A 16280-nucleotide genomic window follows, 5' to 3' on the forward strand; every position below is an offset into this window, starting at 1 on the left:
TCTGCTCATTGATAGGCAGACCTCTCTGTCGGTGGTATTTGTTAAACGGAGGGCAGTCATAGTAATTTTTCCCTTTTAATTAGTTTTTGTTGATCCTGTCATGTTATTTATCATTGCAGGTATAGGCTATGCAGTAAACGTATGTATACATTTTATGCGAAAATAGCAGTGTCAACCACTAGATGGAGTCACTTCAAAATGTATGGAATAAGATTTCAACCGCGTTTGAATTTGCGAAATATTGTTAAGGATGAAACATAAACTGACTATTCATACATCAATTGTGCTGTATTATATTTATTTAGCATTATATCAGATTAAATGTTAATATAAATGTACGTTCAAATCATCTTAAATGAAAAGTCAATAAACAACTATAAGTTGTGGGTTCTTACACGTAATATTTAGGACGATGTTTTGCATAGGAGTGTTAAAAATGTTGCGTAAATGTGACTTACATTTGCCAGACTGTTCGGAATAAAAAGCCTGGTGAAGGACACTTTTAATTTGCTCATTGCTCCATTTTGAAAAGACTGACCCCTACTGTTTGTTGGTCTATGTTACAGTAACACATGTCACGCAGAACACCAGTTACGTGGTTCATTTGTCATCTCTGGCTTAAAACAAAGTAAATATCCATTATCCATTATATCCATTATTCAATAGTCTCATAGACTCCCAATAGAAAGTTCAGGCTGGTTTAAGTTACAGAGTCTTGTTTCCAGACTGATGTTAAATGTATTAATAAAAACTTGTCGAGTTGTTATTTTAGTTGAATTGTTGTTTATATGTGTTCACCTTTGAAATCTATAAAAGTGATTTGTTTATTGTATTGTGTAACGTTACCTGGTTGTGTGGTTTAAAGGTTCAATTTGATAGAGGTAAGACTTACTTGACAGCAGTACTAAGTTTAAACTTGACAGTATGAGGTCATTTATTTATGCATAAATTCACATTTATTAATTTGAATAAATGTGAATTTTTATCTGATAGAAAAATGTGATCTGTTTAAAAAAACATGATGCCATGCAGGTATTCTTTGATTTAAAAAAGTTTTGCTTAAAAAAGTAAACTGTGGTAGGCTAACTGAGACCAGTTTTATTGCACTTTACTTGCACTTTTTTGTACTAAGTTGCTTTGGATAAAAGCATCTGCTAAATGACTAAATAATGTAGATGCATAAACCCGGAGTTTAACTGTTTTCCCCGGACAGCTCAGTTGATTGTTAATCTTAATCTCTCTCCCCATTTTCAGATGACCCAGTTTCTTCAGAAGTCTGACTGGACCGACATGGTTCTTTATTTCTACCCTTCAGCTCCTGTAATAACCTACTAACGTGTTCGAGGTTTTGCTTCAGCTCCTTCAAGTCTTTCTGAACGTCTTCCAGGATGTCGAGTTTGGAGAGCTTCCTGTCAATCGAGGCCAGACATTCCAGACCGCTCTCTGTGATGCCTGACATTTCACTGTCTATTGGTGGTGTGTTGCTAGATTCCCCTGCTTTAGTCTCCTGCCACACCATCTGAAAATAAGAGTCTATGAATGCCTCTAGGTCTTCAATGTTACTGGCACCCCATTGGTCAATTAGGTCATGCAAACTCCCTGATTGAACAATATCCAGAAAAGCTCTTTCTTTTGCAGTTTGATCTGTGTAAGGTGTGCAACTCAGAAGATGGAGCTGCTCAGAAAGCCTTCCCTCTTGTGATTCGGTACTTAATGTTTGTAATTCATATCTTATTTCAGGCCTCTCTGTTCTGTTAACACCAATAAAGGGTTCATTTTGGTAAAGACATTCAAAGGCGTTGAGCACCACTATTAATTTTTGTCTAATGTTTTTGCGTGACAAGTTTCTATTACATAACCGGATGCCTGTACAGGCCAATGTTTGATTTTTGGTTTGGAAATGACTGGAGTCTGTGTTTGGGGTTGTTAGATCACCAGACGTATCAGGCAGCGAATGTTCAGAGAACCCAATCTCTTCAGGAATCCGAGAATCACCTGTTTAAGAAAATAACAAACACTAAAATTAAACATATAGTCAGTCAAAGATATAAATTATTTAGATCTGAAAACTTACCACAAGCTGGTTTATTCTTTGTAGAAGAGCTTATTTGTGTTACTCCCATCTGCACCACCAACTGGATTTTATCATCTACCAAAGAACGTTCGACACTTCCTTTATTTACTTCATTGTTAAGCATCTGTTCTAACAGCATCTCTTCTATCTTCTCCATCAGCTTTGCTACATGAGTACCATCATCTTTGATCTTGCTGTTGAAAACATGATATCGGTTTCCACATTTCTCCACCAGCATTTGAAGCGCAACTCCCTCACTCTCTATGTACTGCTCCATGCTAACTTCTCCCAGCCAGTCTCCGTTTGTAAACAACACAATGGTCCTGCTCCATGCTTTCCCACCGAGAGTTCGCAAATGGCCGTCGGCTGCTCTTAGCTTCCTGGATGTAAATGAAGAGCTGGCATTGACCACCAGCAACAGGACACAGGTCTCACTGACATTGAGACGTTCCTTGTTAAACTCTGAATCTGGATGCTCTGTTATCCAGCCTGGCGTGTCCATGACGTCAACTTTTATCTCATTGATTGTAGTAGAACCCCTCAAGGATTTCTGATTGTCGGTTAATTCTTCACACGTACCCAGAATGCATCTGGCAGCAGAGGTCTTGCCAGTGTGTTTCGCACCCAATAGAATGACTCTTATGATGGTGGGAAGTGGTACACATTCTGTTAGGAGAAAGAAATGTTTAGAGTTTAATAGTAGAAAACATTACAATGGTAGTCAAATGTGGCCTAGAACAGTATGCTTTCCTATTCTTCAAAATATCTTCTTTTGTGTTCAACAGAACAAAGAAATGTATACAGAAATTTCCTACTATGGTAGTCAATGGTGACAAAGAACTGTTTGGTTATAATTATTCTTCCAAAAATCGTTCTCTGTGTTCATCAGAACAAAGATATTTATGCAGATTTGGAATAACTTGAAGGTGAGAAAATTATGACAGAATTTTCATTTTTGGGTGAACTGTAACTATAACTTACCTTTTAAAGCTTTCAACCTTTGTCTTTTTCTCAGCACATTCTCACACCTCAATTTTACCCTGTTTGCCTCTTCTTGCTTTTTCCTCTCAATCTCCTCAACAATGCTCATATCTATGACAAAGTGACCCATGCCAGTTCCTGCTATCATGTCCTCTATCTTCTCCAGCAGCTCTTCAATCTGGAACCCATTACTGGGACTCTTGTTGTTCAAAACAAGATACCGATCTCCACATCTCTCCACGAGCCACTGGAGCACCTTTCCTTCGCTCTCTATGTGCTGTTCGATGGTTGTGTCCCCGAGCCAGTCGCCAAAGGTAAACAGCAGTATAGTGTGTCTCCAGATCTCCTTACTAACAAGTTCTAAATGCTCTTCAATGGCTCTTCTGTAGATCTCCGTGAATGACCTGTCCACCCGCACCACCAAAACGAAAGCGTGGGGACCGGGTGAACACGAGTACACGCTGTTGACTATTTCCTGTTTGTCAAAAGCTGTAGAGTCCTGGGTAAAATAGTTCATCCACCAACCAGGTGTGTCCACAACTGTCAGCTGTCTGCCAGCCACTGTGCATGTTTCCATTGTGCATCGTGTGGTCCGTTTCTTTGTTGTAAACCTGAGGTCACCTCCTGCCGCTAGAATGTTGTTTCCGGTAGAGCTCTTCCCAGACCCCTTTGCTCCGAGCAGGACAAGTCTGATGTTTTGGAAACGACATGCTTGTGCTGAGAGTAAGAAAAAAATAATAATTAAAAAGATACATAAATAATAAAATAAAAAAATATATATGAATCACATGTGATCTTTAAACTTCTTTCTACTTGAACTCACCCTTTGTAGTCGCTCTTTGATTTTGTATCCTGATCAGTCTCTGGTGAGCCTTTACTTCAATTTCTCTCTTTTCGTCCTCAATCTCCTGTAAAGTTCTTGCGTTTATTTCAAAATGACGTCTTTCATTTCCTTCCACCATTTGATCAATCTTCCTCATAAGTTTCATTACCTGGGTTGCATTGTCTGTTCTCTGAATATCAAAAACGTGAAACCTTCCACTGCACTTTTCCAGAAGAAACTGAAGAGGTTTACCTGACGCCTTAACATAACCCTCCAATGATATATCTCCTGAGTTTTTGCCTTTTGTAAACAGAACCAGAGTATGACCCCACACTGTCTCTCCGAGGAGTTTCAAATGTTCTTCCACAGCTTTTCTTCGCTTTTCTATGAACACGGAGTCTGTTTTGACCACCAGGATGAAGACATGAGGTCCGGGGAGACTGAGGGAGACGCTGCGTCTGATTTCTCTCCTGACCAACTCAGGTGTGTCTCTTGCTGAGAAGTCACACCACCAACCAGGTGTGTCCACCACATTAACATTTGTTCCTTGTACCTCAGCTGCTCTTTTCAGACATGTGGTCCGCTCCTGGAGGATGAACTCTTCTTGGTTTAGGATTATGTTACCCACAAAGCTTTTTCCAGAATTTCGACCTCCAAGAAGGATGATCCTCAACTCAAACAGGCGCTGCACGTCCTCTTGAATAATGGACAAATAATGTCGATTTCAGACATGATATTATGCACAACTTAGGTTAATATACAGAATTATGTTTTCAAAATACATATAGACATATTTTTAATCCTCAATCAATAGCAGATTAATAACTCAAGCACCAAATTATAAAAATATATATAACCTGAATCACAGATCAAAATGTGCTGAGATTTTATGTGTTACAGACTTGTGTACCCACCACATCCCTTTGCTCTGCAAACGAACGACGCTTTTTACCATCCCAAAAAGGGAAAAAATCATTCTCACGCACCTTCTCTGGAGCTGTTCCACATTTGTTGAATTATCCGCCCAATGCTAAAAGATCAGCAGATTCTGTAGCCATTTTTAAGAATCAGCAGAAAACACATCTCTTCCGTCAGCACCTGACCGTTTCTGACTTCTATCTCTTCTACTCTTTATCTCCTTTAAAAAATGCTTTGTATACTGTGGTTGGCTATTTGAGACCAGTTTTAATGCGCTTATGCTTTTTGTTGTCGTTATGTTGTGCCAATTGCTTCCATTGTTTACCTCATTTGTATGTTGCTTTGGATAAAAGCGACTGTTAAATGACTAAATGTAAATATAAATGCTTTAGAGGACTATTGTAACAAAAACCACACACAGTAATACTGTCACATGTGCTTGATGTACTTTGAAAATGCATGGGAACATGACTTATGAACCTTATAAGTGCTCACTGTAAGGAGTCTCTTTTTAAACTATAGGGCTTTGCTAAACGAAAGTGCAGTTTACAGAACTTGATATGTTAATTCGGCAATTTAAGTAAAAAACCAGTCTGCAGACTTTTAAATATTCTTTTCTCCCCATAAATAAACAGTATAGCAAACATGATAGCCTATATCTGTAAGTACATGTCTTTAAGTAAAAAATAAACATGAAAGACAAATCACTTACTTTGATTACGAGAACGTCTTTTTAAGGCCATGAGTGATGTCAGTGTTTTATTCCAATTATTAAAATGTAAAATAATGTGATCTCAATATGAGCTCACAAATTAGATACAAATTTTCCAGAGCATTTGTGTGGTTTTACTGCCAGAAATGGCTAGCACTTAGTGTCAGGTATATATATTGTTAGGTGTGTTAAGGAATATGTTATGCAACCTTTTTCATGGGTCTAAAGTTTGCACTGTAATAAACCAAACTCTAAAGTGAATGAATACCAGTTCCTCACTGACACAAGCACCTCCTGGAGTACAGTAAACAGAGCTTTAAAGTTCTCTTTAGTTTGAGATTAAGTGTGACCAACACGTTTTTCTAAATGCCAGTTCATATTTAAGGTGGAAAGACATGATACAATATAACAAGTTAAGCATTCAATGACTGCCCTTGTGCAACTTTCATGCCAAACCATTCTTTCTTGATAATCTATATTCAACAGAGTATACAAAATATTAAATTACTTTAGCTACTTTTGAGTTATTTTAGTCAATAGAAATGACACATTCAATTGGCACGGAGTTAAATGGCTGTGAATATTTGAAACGTGTGAGTCATCAGCCGAGCAGTTATTTAGTGATGATGTATAAATGGCATGTTTGTTTCTGTTATCTAATCTTCTGTTATCCAATTATTTTGCAATGTGTTATTTTGCACAGTTTATATATATACACAGAGCTGGGTAGTAACGGATTACATGTAACTACCACTTATTTATGTTTGTGATTCTTTTGGGTTTTAGAGGAATCGCACACAGAGAAGCAAAATAGAGTGGCACTCAGCATTTGATGGGTGGATGAATAGACACTAGGGGTGTGATGAGACACTTAGGCAACCCCACAAGATTAGATGAGACACAAGACTGGGTTCACAAGAACGAGAGAAGGCACTATTTTCAAGAAATCGTCGATGATGAATAAAATGTATTCATCTGAAAACCACAAAATGCTAAATAGTTGAATAAAAAAAATCTTTAATTAATGTCATTTCACGTCTATTTTTTAGAATTATAATATGATTTAAAAGCATGTTCAATATTAATTTCACCATCAAACTCTATCATGCTGATGTCACGTGACAGCTTTTCATTTTGACGAGGTTAATTTGAGGCACTTGTTGGTGATAATGAATTAAATACTGTATATTCAATACAGTATTTGTAATTAAATACTGTTTATTAAATAATGTATATTAAATACTGTATATTCTACCCAGCTCTGTATATAAACAGTTCTTGATTTACTGCATGCATGTACAGTTTTATACAAATTGTTATTGTTCCGCACAAAAAGATTTCAGTCAGGGATAAAAACAAAAAAAGAGAAACGCAAAGTTGTACCTCTGCAGAAGTGAAATACAGATGCACAGAATAGACACAAAAACCTGCTCGACCTATGTGAAAGTAGGCCTAAAGAATAAACCTGATAATCAATAAGGAAACAGAGCCTGGAAAGGTACAAAAGCATCAAACAGGAAAATACAGACACATTTACTGTCTGGTTGTTTCATATTCTCCTTAAATATTCAGAGAGCGAAAAATGAAAGCCATTATGAAAATCAATATTGTAATAAAGTATTAGAAATCTGAGGCTTTGCTCGTCAAATTTTATTGTTATGTTTTAGATGGGAGAATAAAAGGGCGATGTTCAAAAGCCAGTAGAGGAACAGTTAAGGCTTAAACAGACCAAACGATCACAAACAATCTGAGTTTCCACCTCGAGTAAATGTCGAAATACAACCTTACAAACAGAAAAACACAGATAAGGAGCTTCATCACAACTATTACATCAACAGAAATGAAGACACTTGGAGAGATTCCTGTGAAGAGGGCCATGAAGCAACATGAATAGCATTGGCACAGTCTTGTGTAAAGACCCAAAGAGGATATAGATAGGACTTTGCAGTGAAGTCTATGAAAAGAGAGTTTCGGGTGGACATAATGAAAAGGTGAGAGAGGGTTTAAAGTCCTTTAAGGTGTCCTTATCTGCTTTCAGATCAAAACCACAAACATGTTTCTGCCTTTAAATATATTGTGATGGGATTTTTTGTTTTATTTGTTTTTTTGCTGCCTTGTAGTTGTTATTTATTCAATATTCAATAATTGAGATTTGTTTCACATAAGAAGTTATATACAAGTAAAATCCTTCAAACAATACAATACCTATTTTATAGACTATTACCGTTTTTATTAAAGTACTGGATTATTTTGAGCATAAGCACATCAACCTGGTCTTGTTGGTTTACATAATATACAATTTCAAATTCGGTCACGTGTCTTTCCCGCTCTTCTTCGCGCCGGAAGTTGTTGTCGCGCTGTTTCCCCCTGGCGACTGTCACTTCCGTATGGTCGTATTAAGCAACACGCCGTTGCTCGACACACAAACGTATACCGCTAAGTCCAAACTGCTCATAAAACCGAGGATTTTCACAGTGAAATGCATATCAAAACAGGTAAGCGGATTTTAAACGTTTATTTCGAGCACTTAACTTTCGCGTATCGGTTTTGTCATGTAATAGAAGTATTTTAAGGTGTGTGCCGCATCGGCTTCAAACAGGATCGAGTCTTACGAAACATCAGCTTGTAAATATCTTTGTGTCTTTCTGTTGGGTGGCAAAGTCCAAATAAGACACTTGTATATTTAAAATGGTCGTAAAATTCGGCTATGTTACATTTATTTTCAGCATTTGTGTTTAGTTTCCTGAACCGTTTAAAGGCGGTTGTTATGGGCGCTAATCATCCGAACACAAGCGGCCTGTGTTAGCGTAAGCTAACGTTATCTACATACGTTTGAATCAAAATGTTGTCGTTGTTATTCTCTTACGTTTGTAAAACTGTCGATAAATTAGAGTAGATTACGAAACACGCTTGCTCAGTTTTAATCGATTAACACTTACTTGCGATTCTTCCATAATGCCTGCGAGTCTTTATTAGACTGAGTTGGGTGGTGTTTCGTAAACGGTTACGCGATTACAGAACGTCAGAAGTGTCTTGGAAACCACTAACGTTACCCGGTAATTATAAATAAAAATGCTTCTTAAAGGTTATGTCCGTATTAGTTTGGGCCGCTGTGAGCCTGCAGATATGAGTGAGTGAAGCGCAGAGACCGACTAGAAATTTCCAGTTATCAGCCACGACTGTTTGACTCGAGACACGTTGCTTGGCTTGAGGCATTTTATCGGATCACAGATTTGATGACTTGTTGTGTAGTAAACCCCAGAGCTGCGATCTCTGGAAAAAAGTTTGCAGTATATTAAGAGAGTTTGAATCACATATTGTATTCAGAGTTCTGTGTCCTGTTTGTTAACGTTACCTAAATTAATTAATTGCAACATCAGGAAAACATTACGCTTTTACTTATCAGATGTTTCCCAACAGTGACATGATATTTGATTACTTGATTTTTTTCATATTAGGTACTTGGGAGTCAAGCAATGCAGTGTGCGAGTCTGACCCCTTGTGTGATCCGGCTGTCCTAGTGTCACCTAAACCAGAACCACACATCCGAAACCGGCGCCTCTCCCCTGGCTCTGGCAGCTGCGGTGGGGGAGGAGGAGGCTGTTCCTCTAGGATGGATAAACTGTCTTGCCAGGCCTCGCCGAACAGTCCGGAAGGTTCTCTCAACGGGATGGGTCACACACAGACCTTTGCTTCCACCCGGGACAGAGAACGGCGTGTCCCGAATAAAGGAAGAAGCTTTAGGAGAGACGGTCCGAGACAGGGGCCTCGTTCGGATGAGAGACTCTTCAAAACTGGTCAGAACCAGATCCAAAAGGAAAGATGGGTTGAAAACAGCTTGTCTTCGCTCAAACCCCCACCTGCTTTCCCGGTGAAAGACAGCCCCGCCAAGCTGCAGCCGGCTGTAAGCTACGCCTCTAAAGTGAAGGCGGGGGGCTCTCTCGGGGCAGCAGAGGAACCCCCTGGTATTGGGGTGTTACTGCAGAACCAGTGGGGACTCAGCTTTATTAGCGATGGTCCGGCGGCAGATGAGCCACAGGCCGACACACCCGAGAGTCCAGCTGTGCACCCAGTTGCTGGAGAGGTTATTGTAAAACCAGCCCAGTCTTCTTCAGATACTCTACCCAGTCAGGTCCCAAGGGGCTCAGAGAGTTCAGAGGAGCTTCTGCTTAGCTGTCGCCACCTGGAGGAAGCATTGGAGTATCACACGCAAGGTAAAATGATACAGTTGTTCATGGCGTGTAATTGTGTAGTTTGTTTTGTCTGTGATATCCGATTATGTGTTTTTCTGCTGAATTACCTCATTGTGGTTATTTTTGTTGTGCAGAATGGAATGCAATATTACGGAGACAAAAACAAGGTATGTTTCAATATTTCTTAGCTTAAGTTATTTTAAAGCAGTAGAACTGAATATTGACAGCATGTTAGACCACAACTAAGTTTTATTTTTCTGTTTTCAGACCCTGCAAAAGTCGTTTGGTACAAGGAGACCCTGGAATCACCAGCCTAGCACACACTAACACATTTTAAGAAAACACACTCGTACCCAGACACACAACACACACACTGCACTCAGGTTATCTTCCCCACAACATTAATACCGAGATACCTTTGACTTTTCCGGCTTTGAAGATGGATGTCTTGGACTTCTCGGTTGCCTTACAACAGTCTGCCTCAGGCGCAGAGTCCCTCTGCACACCTCTGTCCATTTATTGGTGGAGAATTGTCTCTTTTAAGAAAAATTGTTACAAAACTGCAATTTTATTTCAATTAACTGCAGTTTTACAGTTAAATTCCTCTTTTATTTCTCCCTGTTCCTACTTGTATGCGAGTGGTTAAATCAAGCACTTTTTGACCTGTAGTGGAACGCGTCATCCCTTCCTCTTAAAGACTGAGCTCATTTTTAGAACCAAATCCAGAATGTTTTGTCATCAGTCTTCCCTTTCTTAATCTCCACTTCCCACGCAAATTGTTGTTCTCATGAAGTTTACAGAGGTGCGGCTGGCACGTGATTGTAGCACCTTCAAATGTCTATTGGTCTTAATGCTGTTTTTAATATATATATATTTCACCCAGATTGAATGTCAGTCATAAGTCCTAATAGGAATCCGTTGCTGTGTATGACCTAACTTTTTTTAGAAACATACAAATAATTTACACTGGAAGATGTTCAGAGATTTAATCGAACAGTGTTGCATAGTAAAATGAATAAACTTTATAAAACAATTGACGGCCTCTTGGTTTTTATGTGATCCAGCAATATTTTTGAAATAATTTTGTTAATTGGTCAAATACCTGTATTGTGCTATAGCTCTTACCTACTAATTTTCTGCATGGATAAAGGGTTATTCTCGGGTATAAATGCAATAGACAAAATACTTTTATTAGACATTCTAAAAGGCTTTGGCTTTTTTTACTGTACAAAAGTTCTTGACAAATTTCTGCATTAATTTACCTGAAACCTTTAATTAAACATTCTAAAAAAGTCATATAACCTTGTTACAATATTCAAATAGTTAAGTCTTGGAACTGCAGTTCACACATCAGTTTCGCCATGTTATTTTCACTTCATCTGTTCTGTACCTGCAAAAAAATTATTGATGAGGGACTAGTTTGTAGACGAGGATGAATTTTTATTACTTTTGGCAAAAGTGTAATCTTGTGGAATTGTTTACCTTTGTGTAATCCAGGAATCTGGTAGCTCTGTGACGTGACCCGAACGGAACATTTCCCATCCGGCCTGTGCAATCATTGCTCCATTATCTATACAAAAGCTGCAGATTGTGCATTATCATGATATGAATCTAGAAGTAATGTATGATAAATGTTTTTTTCTTTGACCCTGCAATAGCTGGTGTAGTCTGCATGAGTTATCATACAAAAACTGAATCTGTCTCACCTCTCATCTGTGGCAAAAAGTCGAGCTCCTCTTTCTTTACACATAATCCCCATCATCTCCTGCAGACGAAGATTACCTACAAAGAACCCTTGATGAGTCTAATGTGACAGTTTAAGAGCAAATATCAACATAGTGTGCAATTCACATACAGCCAACTCCACCAACTATGAGAACCTCCTGAGAGCCGCAGTGAGCCATGGCTCTTTCTGTTATCTCCACCAGCATAGCGAATACAGTCTCCTGTTAATCACAGTTGTTTTTTTTATTATCTTTGCAATAATGTGCTTAGTAGAAATATGGTGAATATACATCTTTAGCTTACTTGTAGGGAGAAACACAGATCCTCAGGAGTACACTGACCCGCTTTCAACATTTTGTGAGCAGCTTCCTGCATTTGAACGCAAAAGATACAGTACAACCTTCATTGTGTATAAAATATAAATATGTTTAAAAATACCTTTAAATACCACCAAACCTTATTAAAAATAAAGAGCAAACTTTCATCTCACCTCTATATAGGACAAAATTCCAGAAAAAGACACATCCATTCCCTTCACTGTATAAGGCAGCTCTATGTAATGGGTACCTCTAAAGAATACATTAATGGGTGCTTTTAAACCAAGCAAACAGTTGATTTTGTAGTTTTAAGATAATTAAGCACAATTAACTGCAATGCTACAAAAGCCAATCATGTCCAATCGTGTGGTATATTTTAGTGCTGTATGTGGATTATGAACTTACTTCTTTGCCATCTGTTCAATGTTGTAACCAGGACTTGGATCATTTGATATCTATAAACAGGTAAAAAAATCAGTTTTATACACAGCATTACATAATATAAAAACGTGACCAAAATAATGTTCTTTGGGTTTATTATTACCTTGATGACTCTAGCAAATCGGTCCAGACAGTTTCCCACAGCTATATCTATTGTTTCTCCAAATATCCTGTAACGTTGTTCGGAATATGCCACAACCTGTTCAAACATAAAACATTAAATATGAATTTCTATGGCTGTAAAGTAAATCAGATGACATATCTGTTGCTTTAAATGTGAGAAAGAAAGTTACACTAAGACTCACCTGTGTGTTCCCTCCACTCACATACAGCACAGTGGGATTTTGGGCACCGGTGATTAAACGGCCCATTTCTATGTGCCCTATACAGTGGTTCACCCCCAGCAGAGGTTTGCCCCACAATTGGGCAACAGTCCTGGCCACAATCGCCACCGTCACTAGAGGGGCCCCCATTCCAGGCCCTGTCCAACAGTAAGATTTGATAAGTGTGAAAAAACATGCAATGCACTGAGATGAAACAAACACACAGTATATCTATTTGAACATATTTACCTTTGGTGTAAGCCACACAGTCAATATCTGCAGGTTTGAGCCCTGCTTCATCTAGTGCCTCCCGAACAACAGTAAGAATAACACTACGGTGGTGTTTTGCTGTCTCACTAGGCAAGAACCCTATAATAATCACGTGTGTCATTCAACAAAATACAGAAAGTGGTTACAAAAATAAATTGACTGTAAGTGATCAGTGTCAGATCTGATCAGTTCAGCTCACCTTGACCAGGAGGTGTGATGTAAGTGCGCCTGGGGTTTGACAGGACTTCCCCGTCTTTGACTATACCCACACCAATCTTATTAGCACTCCCCTCAAATCCAATTACTACAGTCATGACTTCCTGCTGAAAGAACTGAAAACATTGAGTAATTAAATGTATCCGAATTTATTCTTTGCCAGACCATTTGTCTGGTTGTATAGCATGAAGTGAACTGATGTGTTGCTGTTTAAAACAATGCGACGCCTCCTGCTATGAAATCATGTCTTCGTAATAGTTTTTTATATTATTAATGATTATGCATGTACTGATAATATTTGTTCATTCGAATGTAATTTATAGCCTTTTCGTACTTACCACCCTTGAGCTAAATACTTTTTGGTCGCAGGACCATAATAACAGTCAACTTACAAAATGCCCAAAGAAAATCGGTTATAAATTACTTGTTATAAAATATAAAAATATATACGAGTACACATTTTAAAGACAAGAACGTATTAATTGTTCCAAGAAATACCAAAGATAACCATACAGTATGTATATAAAATAATATGAAAATGTATTTTAGTCAGGCGACAATATGGACAGTCCTCTATGTAGCAACTGCACGCCTCGTGACGTGCATGCACAGTTGCACACAGAACGCTTTAGCTGCCCGTCCGTGTAGAGCAGCTCGAGCCTCGCAGTTCTGCACAGATTAAGTTTCATTGTTTTCTAAAGCTAGAACAACGTGCTCGGTAAGATATTTTTGCATCATGTTTATTTAGATCACATAGATTCACATATAAAATAGAATTAAAATTTAAATAGAAAACGATTTCAAAGTTATCTATGTAAAGCTGCCCGTGCTCGTTTTGGCTTATTGTCTCATTCATTCAGGCCGCAGGAAGTTTGCAGGCTGTTAAGTGAACGAGCTCATTTGTATTAATTCGTTATTTCAACATACTCCAAACACATGCATTTTGTTTTATGCAGTCCACGCTTTGCATGTAAGTGATTTAATCACCTGTGTGAACTAAATAAGTCATTATGGCCGTTGTTGTGATATGGTTGTAGCGCTCGTTGTGTTGCACAGCTACACATTCCAATGCGCATGTCCTTTCTTGTAGGTGTACTTCTGTGTGCAGTCAATCTGCGACGTGTGTGTGGTCTCAGAACAACTGTAAACATGCCTAAAAGAGCCAAGAAGAACGCGGAATCTGTGGAAGGGGAGACTGACAATGGAACTGGTACATGGTTTTAATGTCTTTGTGAGATAAATCTGTATTACATCAGATGTAAACCCATAACTTTACTTTTACTTTGTCTCGTGCAGCACCTGCAAAAAAAGAGAAAAAGGGGAAAGAACCCGAAGCCCCAATTCTGTATGAAGATCCCCCAGATAAGACGACCAGTAAGGATGGCCGTTCTGCCATCATGAAGATTACCTCCTGGAATGTGGATGGGCTGCGTGCATGGGTGAAAAAGAAGTCACTTGATGTAAGATATCTGATGGGACGTTGGCATTACATGTAGCAAAATCCTGCAAAAAAAGCTTACAACATTTGTCACTTTCTATATGCAGTGGGTACGTATGGAGGATCCAGATGTGCTGTGCCTGCAGGAAACAAAGTGTGCTGAGAAATCCCTTCCAGCTGAGATCACTGACATGCCTGAATATCCACACAAGTACTGGGCTGGATCAGAGGAAAAAGAGGGTTACAGTGGAGTGGCAATGCTATGCAAGACTGAGCCTCTCAATGTCACCTACGGTATTGGTAAGTTCAGTTTGATTTGTGTGTATGGGGTTCTAGATTTATATTGTTGCAAAACTGTATCCGTTTTGCTTTTAATATAGGAAAGGAGGAACATGATAAAGAAGGCAGGGTTATCACTGCCGAGTTTCCATCGTTTTTCCTGGTCACTGCTTACGTTCCCAATGCCAGCCGTGGCCTAGTGAGGCTCGACTACCGCAAGACCTGGGACGTCGATTTTCAGGCCTATCTGAGCGACTTGGATAAGCGCAAGCCCCTGGTGCTGTGCGGTGATCTTAATGTGGCCCACCAAGAGATCGATCTTAAAAACCCCAAGGGTAATCGCAAGAATGCCGGCTTCACCCCGGAGGAACGTGAGGGCTTCACCCAGCTGCTGGAGGCCGGTTTTACCGACAGTTTCCGGGAGCTGTATCCAGAACAAGCTTATGCCTACACCTTCTGGACATACATGATGAACTCACGGGCCAAAAATGTGGGCTGGCGTTTGGACTACTTTTTGCTGTCGTCTGCCTTGCTGCCAGGCCTGTGTGACAGCAAGATTCGTAACACTGCCATGGGAAGTGACCACTGCCCAATCACCCTGCTGTTGGCCGTATAGATCTGGTTACCCCGTTGAATAAGCGGGCACAGCTAAAGCCATTCAGTCTCAATCATTTTTTTTCAGTGCAGAAGGGTCTAGCCCTTTTAGTCCTAGATTAGCATTTCATTTCTGAAACCAAATACAGTTAGAGGTTTTTTTTATTCCATTTGTTATTGCTCTAATTTTACGATGATAATTGTGACCCTAAATCTTACAGGACATTTAGACAATAAGCAGAATATTGCAGGCATTTTTTCCATGTTTTACTTGTTGTATTTTAGATCTACATGGTAATAACTGTCAAAACTACTGTGATAAACAGTGTTTCCAAAGCTTGTTAAAAACTCTGTCCTGTAAAATATAAGTGGTAAAGCTTTTAGGTTTTTGCTTTTGGTGCTATTTTGAACCTTTGAGTTTTACTTGAGTTCTTCCTCTTCAGATGGCAAAACCATTCGAAATGTCACCTGGTCAAATTCAAACAAGATGAAAATCAGTTTTAAAAGATTAAATGTTAAATGACTTATGGATATGTTTTTTTGTCAATGTTTTGCAATAAAGTGTAGTTGATAAAAAAATCTAATACATAACTCTTATTTTTGTTTGTTTACACATAGAATATGCAACATTATATACAAATTGCTTATAGATGGTTTGCACAAAAGCAACATTATGGCATTTTTAAAACTGACAGGTTGTGTCACATACTAACTACTGATATCCAATCCCGTAATTGAAATATATATATATATATATATATTAATAAAAATATTATATGAATTACGTGTTACTTAACATTTTATTTAACCGCAAGAACAGTACACGAACTAACACATACAAATTTCATTTCAAAATAATGAAAAGCTCACGAACGTTAAAATGGCACGGAATTTATAATATTAATGATTTTACTTAATATTTAGCATAGTTAAACTATGAGGTCACTAATATTCACGTTCCTGCTTGGAACGACGC

At 38.5% G+C, this 16280-nt stretch overlaps 4 protein-coding genes across 6 annotated transcripts; 2 read left to right on the forward strand and 2 right to left on the reverse strand.

Annotated features, from left to right (window-relative positions):
• Nucleotides 1-82: 82 nt before the first annotated feature.
• On the reverse strand, nt 83-5695 carry LOC306893050 (uncharacterized protein). The gene is made up of 5 exons (XM_079454532.1): nt 5509-5695; nt 3879-4574; nt 3056-3772; nt 2075-2740; nt 83-1995 (listed from the first exon to the last, which is right to left on the reverse strand). Exons 1-5 carry the CDS (start codon nt 5537-5539, stop codon nt 1232-1234), a joined length of 2874 nt encoding a protein of 957 aa, XP_079310658.1. The 5' UTR covers nt 5540-5695; the 3' UTR covers nt 83-1231.
• A 2144-nt stretch (nt 5696-7839) lies between these two features.
• LOC306893196 (uncharacterized protein) lies at nt 7840-10734 on the forward strand. Its single transcript, XM_079454893.1, has 4 exons — nt 7840-8003; nt 8967-9722; nt 9836-9868; nt 9969-10734. Exons 1-4 carry the CDS (start codon nt 7988-7990, stop codon nt 10016-10018), a joined length of 855 nt encoding a protein of 284 aa, XP_079311019.1. The 5' UTR covers nt 7840-7987; the 3' UTR covers nt 10019-10734.
• On the reverse strand, nt 10625-13595 carry osgep (O-sialoglycoprotein endopeptidase). Of its 2 annotated transcripts, XR_013786550.1 has the most exons (13): nt 13332-13595; nt 12977-13109; nt 12757-12876; nt 12490-12665; nt 12288-12383; nt 12149-12198; nt 11917-11995; nt 11730-11795; nt 11557-11647; nt 11408-11483; nt 11184-11282; nt 10911-11091; nt 10625-10826 (listed from the first exon to the last, which is right to left on the reverse strand). XR_013786550.1 is itself a non-coding variant. In XM_079454890.1 (12 exons), exons 2-12 carry the CDS (start codon nt 13089-13091, stop codon nt 11052-11054), a joined length of 1008 nt encoding a protein of 335 aa, XP_079311016.1. In that variant the 5' UTR covers nt 13092-13109; nt 13332-13588; the 3' UTR covers nt 10872-11051. The 2 variants fall into 2 exon arrangements, 1 of the variants encoding a protein (XP_079311016.1); XM_079454890.1 differs by lacking the exon at nt 10625-10826 and having other exon boundaries at nt 10872-11091; nt 13332-13588.
• Nucleotides 13391-15988, forward strand: apex1 (APEX nuclease (multifunctional DNA repair enzyme) 1). Of its 2 annotated transcripts, XM_079454892.1 has the most exons (6): nt 13596-13711; nt 13854-13963; nt 14084-14203; nt 14290-14453; nt 14539-14731; nt 14812-15887. In XM_079454892.1, exons 2-6 carry the CDS (start codon nt 13930-13932, stop codon nt 15324-15326), a joined length of 1026 nt encoding a protein of 341 aa, XP_079311018.1. In that variant the 5' UTR covers nt 13596-13711; nt 13854-13929; the 3' UTR covers nt 15327-15887. The 2 variants fall into 2 exon arrangements, with proteins under 2 accessions (XP_079311017.1, XP_079311018.1); XM_079454891.1 differs by lacking the exon at nt 13854-13963 and having other exon boundaries at nt 13391-13711; nt 14812-15988.
• The last annotated feature ends 292 nt before the right edge of the window (nt 15989-16280 follow it).

The sequence above is a fragment of the Barbatula barbatula genome (assembly GCF_947034865.1).
Source record: "Barbatula barbatula genome assembly, chromosome: 4".
NCBI lineage: Eukaryota > Metazoa > Chordata > Actinopteri > Cypriniformes > Nemacheilidae > Barbatula > Barbatula barbatula.

Coding starts and splice junctions, on each gene's coding strand:
- LOC306893050 (XM_079454532.1), bottom strand. CDS start 5,539: ATGGCCTTAAAAAGACGTTCTCGTAATCAAA. Junction 2,741..3,055: donor AAGGTTGAAAGCTTTAAAAG/GTAAGTTATAGT, acceptor TTCTCCTAACAG/AATGTGTACCACTTCCCACC. Junction 1,996..2,074: donor AAAGAATAAACCAGCTTGTG/GTAAGTTTTCAG, acceptor TTTCTTAAACAG/GTGATTCTCGGATTCCTGAA.
- LOC306893196 (XM_079454893.1), top strand. Junction 9,723..9,835: donor ATTGGAGTATCACACGCAAG/GTAAAATGATAC, acceptor TTTGTTGTGCAG/AATGGAATGCAATATTACGG. Junction 9,869..9,968: donor ATTACGGAGACAAAAACAAG/GTATGTTTCAAT, acceptor TTCTGTTTTCAG/ACCCTGCAAAAGTCGTTTGG.
- osgep (XM_079454890.1), bottom strand. CDS start 13,091: ATGACTGTAGTAATTGGATTTGAGGGGAGTGCTAATAAGATTGGTGTG. Junction 11,996..12,148: donor ATTGAACAGATGGCAAAGAA/GTAAGTTCATAA, acceptor TGTATTCTTTAG/AGGTACCCATTACATAGAGC. Junction 11,092..11,183: donor GATTCCTGGATTACACAAAG/GTAAACAATTCC, acceptor ATTTTTTTGCAG/GTACAGAACAGATGAAGTGA.
- apex1 (XM_079454892.1), top strand. CDS start 13,930: ATGCATTTTGTTTTATGCAGTCCACGCTTTGCAT. Junction 14,204..14,289: donor GGAGACTGACAATGGAACTG/GTACATGGTTTT, acceptor TGTCTCGTGCAG/CACCTGCAAAAAAAGAGAAA. Junction 14,454..14,538: donor TGAAAAAGAAGTCACTTGAT/GTAAGATATCTG, acceptor TTCTATATGCAG/TGGGTACGTATGGAGGATCC.